The sequence below is a fragment of the Ruditapes philippinarum genome, unplaced genomic scaffold, assembly GCF_026571515.1.
Source record: "Ruditapes philippinarum isolate M1 unplaced genomic scaffold, ASM2657151v2 ctg1954_1_1_1_1, whole genome shotgun sequence".
Lineage (NCBI taxonomy): Eukaryota > Metazoa > Mollusca > Bivalvia > Venerida > Veneridae > Ruditapes > Ruditapes philippinarum.
In genome coordinates this window covers 33,107-45,765 of record NW_026857458.1, presented here as the reverse complement: position 1 = coordinate 45,765, position 12,659 = coordinate 33,107, and the positions used below count along the sequence as shown (strand labels likewise).

The 12,659-nt window shown below is 32.3% G+C and overlaps 1 protein-coding gene across 1 annotated transcript in view; it reads right to left on the bottom strand.

Annotated features, from left to right (window-relative positions):
• Positions 1-12,659, bottom strand: part of LOC132749807 (ATP-dependent translocase ABCB1-like) — a 62,882-nt gene that overhangs the window by 19,839 nt on the left and 30,384 nt on the right. Inside the window, exons 13-18 of the mRNA XM_060739709.1 lie at positions 12,060-12,263; positions 11,564-11,734; positions 10,710-10,871; positions 9,465-9,483; positions 2,111-2,223; positions 1,774-1,929 (exon numbers count right to left, since the gene is read on the bottom strand). Of these exons, the coding sequence (XP_060595692.1) occupies positions 1,774-1,929; positions 2,111-2,223; positions 9,465-9,483; positions 10,710-10,871; positions 11,564-11,734; positions 12,060-12,263 (825 nt within the window). The remainder of the gene's footprint in view (positions 1-1,773; positions 1,930-2,110; positions 2,224-9,464; positions 9,484-10,709; positions 10,872-11,563; positions 11,735-12,059; positions 12,264-12,659) is intronic.

Sequence of the window (12,659 nt, the reverse complement as noted above, 5' to 3'; positions counted from 1 at the left end):
CCGGTTTTCGTTGAAAACCTGGTTAAAAAATAAATAAAGTTTTTACTATGTACATATAAGGAAAATCAATGACCTCCTGGGGCGGGGCAACTTTTGACCCCAGGGCTTTTTTTTAACAATCCTAGTTGACACCCAGTAGAAGATGTTTCATGCTCAATATATAAGCTCTACTACCTCTTTGGGTTTTTTAAAAGAAGATTTTTTGTTTGTTTTTACTATATACATATAGGGAAAACCCAAGGGATTTTATTAACACTCACTAGAAGATGTTTTATGCCAAATATCTAAGCTCTAGCTCTTTGGTGTTTTTAAAAGAAGATATATTAAGTTATTTCTTTTCTTTTGGTTGCATGGAATTAAATTCTTTGAATAATTTTTATAGGTGACTACCAAAAAAACATTCCTATGAAGTTTGGATGAAATTGGCTAATCCCTTTATGAGAAGATGTAGTTTTAAGTAAAAGTTTACAGGCACAAATTATAACTATTGCCTTACTTTCCTGTTTGTATGCTATTTCTCAAGTCTGAAGAATGATACAAAGTTTAATTATAAACCTTGCAAATTTTGCCCTTTGAAACAAAATTTTGAAATAATTGTATGATATTCATGTTTGTACACAGGTAAGACTAGCAAGATACACAGGTAAGGCTAACCCAATACACAGGTAAGACTAATCCAATACACAGGTAAGGCTTACCCAATACACAGGTAAGACATAACCTAATACACAGGCAAGACTTACCCAATACACAGGTAAGACTAACCCAATACACATGTAAGACTAACCCAATACACAGGTAAGACATATCCAACACACAGGTAAGGCTAACCCAATACACAGGTAAGACTAACCTAACACACAGGTAAGACATACCCAACAAACAGGTAAGGCTAACCCAATACACAGGTAAGACTAATCTAACACACAGGTAAAACATACCCAATACACAGGTAAGACTAACCCAATACACAGGTAAGACTAATCTAACACACAGGTAAGACTAACCCAATACACAGGTAAGACTAACCTAGCACACAGGTAAGACTAACCCAATACACAGGTAAGACTAACCTAACACACAGGTAAGACATACCCAATACACAGGTAAGACTAACCCAATACACATGTAAGACTAACCCAATACACAGGTAAGACTAACCTAACACACAGGTAAGACATACCCAACACACAGGTAAGACATATCCAACACACAGGTAAGGCTAACCCAACACACAGGTAAGACTTACCCAATACAATACACAGGTAAGATAAACCCAATACACAGGTAAGACAAACCCAATACACAGGTAAGACTTACCCAATACACAGGTAAGACTAACCCAATACACAGGTAAGACAAAACCAATACACAGGTAAGACTAACCCAATACACAGGTAAGACTAACCCAACACACAGGTAAGACTAACCCAATACACAGGTAAGACTAACCCAACACACAGGTAATGCTAACCTAATACACAGGTAAGACATACTCAATACACAGGTAAGACTAGCCAGATGCACAGGTAAGACTAACTCAACACACAGGTATGACTAGTCAGATACACAGGTAAGACTTACCCAACACACCTGTAAGACTTAACCATCACACAGGTAAGACCCAACACACAGGTAAGGTTAACCCAAACACAGGTAAGACAAACCCAACCCATAGGTAAAACTTACCCAATACTTAAAGTATAAGACTAAGATTATTTTAACAAGCACTCAAAATCAATCAATCAAAATTTCATAATGGTACTCACTTACCCCAAGAATTTCAGCAAAAATAACAGCAAACGCAGGCATGAGTCCTCCATTAATGATACTTCCTACTAAACCCAGAGCTATAAGATACCATTCTGATGCGTTCAGACGAAGAATTCGTCCCATTCCTGCATTCACTTCTTCTTTTTTCTCCTTTTCCTGTACAACAGATAAAATATGTTGCTATGACAACCAATGATAACAAAAATTGAAAAATACTTAACATCGAAAAATTATCTGTCTATCATTAAGAAGCATTTAAACATTACTTTAACTATACTGTTTCCCAAAATACAGTTTTGATGACATATTGTTTCAATAAATGATTATTTATAATTACATCTTTAGATGTCTCTCCTTTTACAGACAAAACCCGCTTCAGTGGAGACTCAATAAGTGACTTCTGTGTGCTGAGCGCAGCTTTTTGTTTGTCATATAACTCTGCTTCTATATCTATAAACAGAATTCAAAAAATCTATAAATAGCATAGAAATCTATAAATAGAATAAAAAATCTATAAATAGAATAGAAATCTATAAATAGAATACAAAATCTATAAATACTGGCAAAACAACTGGTGTAGTAATGTTTTTACAGAGTCTCAAAAGCGGCACAGGTGTGTGATGAATTAAATAGAATGAAATCTATAGAAAGAACAGAAATCTTTTGTATTATAGAATATTTTTATAGAATAAAAGTTAAAAATACAAATAAATATATCTATGAAAAGATAAGAAGCAGTAAATAGTATAGAATATAAAAGATTAAAATAGCTAATTTCATATTGATAGAAATTTGCTGCAGATACACATTATTATTATCAGCATTAGAGCAAAGTAGACAAATGGACACAATGGATTATTACACCTTCTGCAATGAAATGGAAAATTCAAATAATATTAATGTCCAATATTTTTAAAATCTAGATATTTGTTTATACATGAACAAACCAAACTTATGTATTTTTGTATAGTTTATAAATAATGAGTAAGGTAAATACTTAATTCCAAACAAACATAATATATTAATAAGTAGAATAACGAATGATGCATGTTTTGATATTTAATTATTTAACATTTGTCAAATAATCAAATTTAAAGCGGCCTTCAGTTTTTTCTACAGGTAAAATATGTTATTTTTAATAATATATGTTTCAATTACAATTTAATTGGCAAATCAATTTAATTAAGGCGGAAAATAAAAATTGCCGTCAATAAAATACATATACAACATTACAAAATTGTGGTAGCATGGCTGAGTGGTAAACGCGTCAGACTAGTAAACTAATGATCGCTAGCTGCATGGGCTCAAACCCTGTCAGGGGCAAGACTCGTTGTTTCCTTGAGCAAGAAACTTTACACTCATTGCTTATTACTGGTTGGTTCCAGGAACACATTCCCATGTGTGTCTATAAGCTTATAGCTTCCTACAAAATCAAACTAAAAATAAATTCTGTATAAACCAATATGGAAACCCAGTTTTTAGGATAAGTTCCTGAATAAGAGACATGCAAAAGCCAAACCACCAGAAATAATCCAGCTCCATATTATAAGCATTACAGTCATACTCCTTGAAAATATTTTCTTAAGCCTAATAACCCTGGAACTGAAAGTGGATTAACCTTTGCAACCAGGGTAATTAGACTAAGAGCCAGACTTCCGTGCAGTCTGACCGGGCTCTAGCCTGTTGGCTAACCAACTGTAAATTTTCATTTCAATACACAGTTTCCCATAAATGATAATAGACATCTGCGCAGTCTGATCAGGATCCATGCTGTTTGCTTACCAACCCTTTTACAAGTAGAGAAACTAATAGTGAACAGCATGGATCCTGATCAGACTGCATGGATGCGCAGGCTGGTCTGGATCCATGCTGGTCGCAAACCCATTATGTTGGTTTTGTCGTGACACGGCTCAAATGTGTTGCTGTGATATGATTTGCATAGCAATCAATTTGTAACTATAAATTATCACATTACTTCAACATTACAATCAATATTATATTTAAATAATCTATGGTTAAATTAATTAATTAATAAATATTACATATTCTATATAATAAATCTGTGACAGTTTCTATTTATAACAAAGGCAGTTACAAAGTAATTGACCAGGTATGTAGAAAATGAGGAATTTTGTCTTTTGAAGTGAAATGGATGTCTGAATACAGAATGATAAGAGGGGTTTGCCTGTTGAAGTAAGGGGAATAATGAAAGAGTGAGTCATTTTGCCTGTTGAAAAAGGTGGGTCAAAGATGAGTGAGGACTTTTATTTATTAAAGGGACTCAACTGAGGTTTTTTGACATAACAGGACTGAAAATAATTGTTCAAGATAAATGTTCCATTTGATGTAGGTCTAGACAAGTAACTTGTGAGTAAAATTTCAGATCATTATTTTGATCACTCTGTTATTCCAGAGTAATTATTCTAATCATGAAAAATGACCCAAATTAAAAAGCGTTGCAATGCTTTCCTCAGATTATAGCACAAAAAATATCATTTTCAATTTAATTCTTATTATATTTTTTTAAAAAGCTTTTGCATATCTTTCTGTTTTAAGTGTCCAAGTTGATCTAAGAAATTAAAATTTTATGTTTTTAGGGTTTTGGACATCAGTGGAGTCCCTTTAAAGTTAGGTGGATTAATGTGGAGTTGGGATTTATGTCCTCTAGTATTGAAGATGATAACATTAACCTCTTTTTTTTTCAGCTGATGAATTGGTGAGGATGAAAATTATGTTATAATAAACTGAATTATAACTTAATATAAATAAACCAACATGCTAAAGTACAATAATTCATGCTAGATATCTCCAGATATGTTATTCTAAACTTATACACAATGAAATGTCAAAGAAGCATTCCTCCAGATTCCTGCTAATTTTCATAAAATTTTGAAAAAGTATTTAAAAGTAAAGTATTGTCAAGTGAACAAAGAAAGTAACCATGTAAATTTTTTAACAAATAAAGGTCAAAATATTCAATAATAGTCTGTACTGTGTTTAGTCACAAAATAGAAACATGGTTATATTTTAATAAAGTACTCAGAAATCAGTCATTTATTGCATACAACATATAAATCATTGCTTGAACTATTCTAAAATCTTAGTAGTATATACATTATTCTCATAGTTGATTTTCTTGAAATATTTGGCTTATCTGGAGGCATGCAGCTTTAATACGAAAACAAATTGTCATGACAGCAATTTGTCATGACGAACATTTATGAAAAATCATATCATAAAGATTTTTCTTGCATGAATTAATGTACAACAATATTTATTACTGTTCAATCCTGATGCATTTAAAGAATAAAAATAAACTTATAACAGCATAAATTTTAAGTTCTCTTCTTGGTTATAATAATAAAGTCAAACCTGTGTTTAAGAACACCTTGAAATAGAGATCATCCCTGAAAATTCAGGCTGCTCTTTAACAAACTTTCATTAATTAAAATGAGCAGAGTAACCATTAAATAAAGACAACTTGTCTTTAAGTCATGTTAAGTCTCTCCCTTGGATCACCTGTCTTTGTTATCAGGTTTAACTGTATTAATATAAACATTTATCAGATATGATAAATAGTGGTCTTAACTTTTTACATAATATCTGACAAATATAATTGATCTTAATTCTTGGCATAATATCAGCCAAAGAGTGTTCTTAATTCTTGACATAATATCTGATAAATAGTGATCTTAATCCTTGACATAATATCTGACAAACAGTGGTCTTAATTCTTGACATAATATCTGACAAACAGTGGTCTTAATTCTTGACATCATATATGACAAATAGTGGTCTTAATTATTGACACATATTTGACAAACAGTGGTCTTAATTCTTGACATCATATCTGACAAATAGTTGTCTTAATTCTTGACATCATAACTGACAAATAGTGGTCTTAATTCTTGACACATATTTGACAAACAGTGGTCTTAATTCTTGACATCATATCTGACAAATAGTTGTCTTAATTCTTGACATCATAACTGACAAATAGTGGTCTTAATTCTTGATGTCATATCTGACAAACAGTAGTCTTAATTCTTGACATATTACCATTCTTACCGACTGAATCTTTTTATTGCTGGGGTGAGAATTCTTCAAATATTCCAGTTGAAAATAGGAAATTCTGTTATGTTAAAATGTAATGTTTTTTTTTCTTTACAATTCCTTTATAATTAATATAATTTCGTAGAATCTTAATTTTAGTTTGAATATTGACAATTTGTGGTGTCTGACCAATCTCTACAACTGATGGTTAGCTCAATTTTTCTAAATTTTCTTGGTGACAAGCGTTAAGATACATGATGCAATATTACATATATATTTATATAGCAGATAATAAAGCGTTCTAGAACAAAATATTATCATTTATCAGATAAATGTCTATTCTAAATCACTTAGACATTATCATTATTATCTTTCAAGCAGTATTTTTATAAGAAAATCCAAATGGTAAATTTCTATTGTTCTTATCAATATTTGAAATACTAATGGAATATGTGTCCATAATGTACACCAATCCACTTTAAAAACAATTTACCTTGTATAATGAAATAAAAAAAAAATGAACTTTTGAAAATATGACAATTATAAATTAAAATGATAATTGCAGAAGACCAACAGATACGTTGTTTTAATATCTTACATAAAAATATCATACAAGAGGGTCATAATGACCCTTTGATGGCTCACCTGAGAAATATTGCTAAAAATTTAGGTCACAATATATGTTTTCCGGATCCGGAACTCGGCAAATGTGGGTTAAATTTTTCTGAGCTAATCCTCAAGTACAACCAAACTTTTACTGTTATAGCTTCACAGTGTACTACCGATCACAATAGATTAGTCAACATGTTCCCCTATTTTTTGAAGCTGTAACTGTGAAAGTATGTTTGTACCCCCTGAATTAGCTGGGAGAAAACCCCAAAATATTCATAATTCCCGAGTAAGCCCATTCTTCAATGCAAAAGTCAGTATATAGGTCACATTGGGTGAATAATTTTTTACCAGAGCTTTATAACTCTTTAAATATTTGTAGAACTGATGTTTGCTCTGAAATATATTCAATTATTTAAGCTTGTAGCGTTGAAATTTTGTTCAATCAAGAAAACTCACTAGGTCTGTTTACTTAAAAACAAAGTAACCATAAAAGAAAACATTTTGTCATTTTTGCTATATAAGTCTATATAGACAAAGGGAACCCAATGCTGCAGTGCTATTTTTGACCAAGAAAATCTACCTTATATCCAATTGAAATACTTATTGTTCTTCAAAAGTGCCCTTTTTCAAAACAACAACGCACATATTGAATATTGGTTCAATAAAAACAAACTGAACCCATAGCTGCAGTGCTATTATTGACCCCAAAAATTGACTTTAGATTGAAATACTTATTGTTCTTAAAAAATGCCCTTTTCAAAACAACAACTCACAACTTCATGGATGAATTTTGACTGAACTTTGGTTTGATAAAGGTCATTTTAAAAGTCATTACACTTTCCTGAACCACCTGTTAATACAAGATATGGCTTTGCTAATTGGACATAGCAACTGGCAAAGTCATTTCAATATTGTCTTTTTTATTTTCTCAGTGGGGAATCATTTACAACATTTCTCAGTGGGGAATCATTTACAACAAACGGAAAACAAAAAGGGGGGTTAAAATTTAAGAACAAAAGTGAACAACGGTAGTGAACATGGGTAGGATATTGTCTTAAATTGTCAACAGTTAGGTAAGCAAAGGATTTGGTCTGTATCATGCAAACAATAGGTTAACAATGGTTTAAATAAAGAAAACATCCAAGTTCATTACATGCAAACATTAAAATTTCATGCTGACTGTAGAATTGATTCCTAAAGTGTTTTTAGTTATTACGATGTTAATATTTCTTAGCCATTACATTATTAATATATTTTAGCCATTACAATATTGATACATCAACTGCCTTATGAAAGAAATCTGAAGGGCAAACCTATCTGGTTAATTTTGAGGCAATCAATGCATAGAATTTATGTTTTTCCTCACAGATTTTTGTACTTATTTTAAAAAATGATGTTCATGATTAAACTGTACAAACATATCTATTAAATAATCGTTCTAATTTAACATCTGTAACTTAAAAATAAATGTAAAGCCTGCATTATACATAGAAGGAAATTTCCCAATTAAGCATATCCCCCACCCATTTCCCCTCACACCCAGTTCCCTTCACAAAGTGACGAATGACTTTCACCTTTACCTACAAACTGAAGAATGGCACTATAATTAACTCATATTCAGGGGACCACCAAATTTATATTGCTATATCAATATATTGTTATATTGTTATCTCAAGAGAGGTAACCAATATGAAAACAAGAGCAAGGACTGCCCCAATATCGTTATAAGCAGTGTGTCATATAAGTGATATCGTACAAGTGGAGTTTACAGCACTTTGTGGACAATGGCAATTAAAATAAATTGGAAAATTTAAGATTCTAAAAACAGATCAGTACAGAACACATTACAACCTTGAATACAATTGTTAAAAATACTGAGCTTAATTAAAGGAACTCCACTGATGTCCAAATTCTAAAAACATAAAATTTGAATTTCTAGCAAAGATCAGCTTGTACACTTAAAACAAAAGAATATGAAAAATATTATTTAGAATATACAATGAAATAAATTGAAAATCATATTGTTGTGTTATTTTTAGCCTTATTTGAGTGAAAAGCATTGCAATGCCTTTCAATTTAATATCATTTTACAAATTAAAATGATTATTCTGGAAAAACCAAGAAAGCGGATAGTCTTATATTTTGCACACAAGTTACTGATCTAGCCCTACATCAAAAGGCCCTGATCTCAAAAAATTATTTCCAGTCCCGTCATGTTAAAAAAAAAATAACCTCAGTGGAGTCCCTTTAAGACTCAAAACTCATATCCAGTCCCTTTACAGCTCAAACTCATATCGTCCGATCCTTCTTATACAAAACCCTACAATACTTAAAATATTAAAATTTAATGACCAGAACTAAGACAATTATAGTTAAATTTACAAATAACAATGCAATAAAGACAATTATGATCAATTCCCTTTAATCTGAAAGGAAGAACTTGGATATACCCTTTATACACATATAGACAGTCTATATAAACTTGACACAGGTGTACCACTGTAATGAATACTTAAATAGTCTGTGTCAATTTTATCAGGCCTATCTGTAACAATAATTAGTACAACTTTACCTTCTATAATGACCAATTTCCAAGGTGCAAAAATATAAAATATACATCATACATTATTAAACACTCCTTATCAATAATCAAGTACACACTACATAATGGTTACAGAGTAAATATTTTCATGCTAAAACTAATCAAAATACAAATTATTTTGTGCAAGAGATTGTTTATTTATTAATCAATTGTTTCCAGAGTGGCTTAACCCCATGAAATATTGTAATATCAGATGAGCTGTTAAGTAAGTAAATCGGCTTTTACCTCAAATAACAATTAAATTAAGGAGTTACTCTTCCTACAAAGTTTTTAAAGTAAATCTGATGAATAACTCTAAATTTGATAGATAAAGGGGAATAACTCTGAATTTGAAAATCAGAATACAAACTACATAGTTGTGGGTTTGTAATGATCTAACAAAATAAAATATTTTTTGAACAAAAAAAAATGTTAAGAAGCTTACCATCTTCTGAAACCATGCTCTGAAATATAACCAATGAAAACACAGTAAAGTATTTGATTATTATAATGATAGTTTCATTTTTCTCATGAAATATTTTTCTATTATGAAAATAAATTATTTACTTGTCATGTGACTAAATCTACAATTTAATCTTCCTTATTTTACTGGATCTTAACCTTACACACTTAACCCACTTCTCGCTTGTTTTATTTGTTTTGTTTTGGGTTTAATGTCACGTCGACACAGTATAGGTCATATTGCGACGTTCCTGCTTTACTGGTGGAGGAAGACCTCAGGTGCCCTTCCGTGCATTATTTCAGGCACGAACGGGCACCTGAGTAGAATCACCGACGTTCCGTAAGCTAGCTGGATAGTTTCCTCACATGAAAGAATCTAAACCCTTGTCAGGAATCGAACCTACAGCGGTGAGGGGCACACTTCTTGCTTGAACCGAAGGTAACAAGCATTATTTTGCTTCCAGTATAAAGCCATCCTGCCATGTAGTCTGACCAGACACTGCACTGGTGGCCGGGCAAACTCAAAACATTAAGAAAGACACATTTTGAAATAGATATCCTTGTTTGGATATACAAATGTATCTGTGTTATTTTGTTTTTTTGGTTTATGGTGCACCAACACAATTTAGGTTGCATGGCACCAAAACAGGAAAGATGATTTTGGTTAATTTAGAGTGTAACGAACTTCAAAGCAACACCAGGGGTTAATTTGATAGAGCTAAGACATGTATAGACTCCAGAAATTTGATCCCATTTAGTCACCTCTTCTGATCATGCAGGGACAAACATTTGCTAATGTTTATGCCTCTTCTATAAAAGGCAACCCTTCAGCTACATGGGTGTATCTTGTTTTTTTCTTCTTGTTTAAATATTGTCATGTTATGTTCAATATGATACAGAGTTGAAATCTACTGCGTCCAATGGCAGTTTGAGTTTGAAAACAAGTAATATTAACATTAAAGGGAAAGAACTCAAACAATAAATCAGAAGTTACCTGCCATATTTATTCACCCTTTTTTGTGTCTGTTATTGGAAATTATATAAATGGAGACAATTCAAAACTCAGAGTCACAGACAGACAGACGGATGACGTAAGCACGATATTTTTGCTTCCAGAAATGGATGCAGAAGTGTGTCTTCCTACACAATCGGACTAAAATCAATTCTGTATAAACCAAATATAATCAAATGCCTGTCAAAAGCACATTAAAATCAATGTATGCCATACCTGTTGGGTGACAAGTTGATAATATATCCCGTTCCTTTCCATAAGTTCATCGTGCGTTCCCTTCTCTATTATTCGGCCATCTTTAAATCCGGCGATCATATCGGCGTTTTTGATTGTGGATAATCTATGGGCTATAACAATGGTAGTTCGGCCATGACTTGCCTAAAAAATATATGTCATTGGGTGAGGAAAAATGTTCATCCTTTGACTCAAACCTGGGAGTCTCACACTCTTGGAATACTGTTCTACCAACTCAGTTTCTTTGTACTATAAGTGTTTTCTCCCAAATATCATAATCTGTTCTATATATAGAAGATATTGAATGAGTGTAGGTTCAATACTGACTTTGAACAAGTTAAGTAAAATTATACTATGAGAGCCTCTGGCGAGCATAATATTTTATTCAACAAGTTGAATAAATTCAGTAATGAACTTACACGAATATAATATTCTATTTCTCATATACTCAAACTAAAGACTGCAAAAGAATCATATTTAGTTACACCTATAGTGTATCTCTAACATTTAACGCGTCTTTACACTATGTTGGTATAACACACTTGACGTAACATCAAAAATATATGAATGGCCATGCAATACCATTTTTGCAGTGTGGAAAATTAGGCACGTATATGTGATAAAGTGAAATATGTCATTTATGTAAACATTTCAACATTTGATTTGATGATGTCATGAAGTTGACTACATGTTACACAGCAAAATCAGACAAAATTACTTAAACAAGCTAAAAATAGCATGAAATAAATAGAAAATGCGTCTGTTTTGTATGTAAGATCAAATTGTATTTCACTTGTGAATGTTCTCTATGTAATAAAATACTGTTTTATTTCTACCTTTTCCAGGGCCTCCTGTACTACTCCTTCACTTTCAGTATCCAGGGCAGATGTGGCTTCATCAAGTAACAATATTTTGGGATCACGCACGAGGGCACGTGCAATAGCAATTCTCTGTTTCTGTCCCCCACTAAGCTGAGCACCTCTTTCTCCCACCATTGTTTCAAATTTCTGAAAACAATCACTTCTTCATAAATACCTTATTGTTTAAACAAATTCATTCATTATTGAAATTTGCTTTTTAGTGTTAAAATTGTCACTAACAACTTGAATATTGTCAATGTGCAGCAATTACATGAAAATTCCCCCTCCTATTTAGGTACTATTCCCCAACCAATCAACCTTTCCCATCCCCACCCCTCCCCCCAGGCAGAAAAAAAAAGGAACAATGTGAAAATCCCACCCAACCCCATCCACAGTAACTATTCCCCATCCCCCACCCCAAAAACAAAAAAAACCTGGTGAAGTTACGTCATTATAAAACCACAGTACTTACTAATGGTAATTTCATGATAAAATCGTAAGCGTTGGCCATCTGTGTTGCTTTTACTATCTCATCATCTGTTACATTCTCACGCCCGTAACGGATGTTTTCTTTAATTGTTGTACCGAACAGCACAGGTTCCTGGCTCACTATACCGATCTGTTCTCGCCACCACTTCAGGTTCATATCTTTAAGGTCTCTACCATCAATATGAATCTAGCGGAAAAAAAATTAAAAGTCATGTTTTGTTATCAGCAAAATATATACAGTCAAATATTTAACTTGTAAAATTTATCTGAAAGTATATTGAATAAACTGGTACAAATTCGTAGTACAATACACAGATGAATTATTATTCAAGTTATTCAAGCATTTTGTTTGGTTTTACGCGCACCAACACAGTTTAGGTCATATGGCACCAAGACAGGGAAGACGATTTTGGCTAACCTCAGGCAAACTTTAACCAACACAAGGGGTCAAAACCACCTCACCTGCTAGAGCTAAGAGATGCGTAGACTCCAAAAATTAAAACCCATTTAGTTGTTTTTTCCAAAAACACAGGGTTAAATGGTGGCTGCAATTCAAAATACCTTGACCCGTAAAGTCAACCCC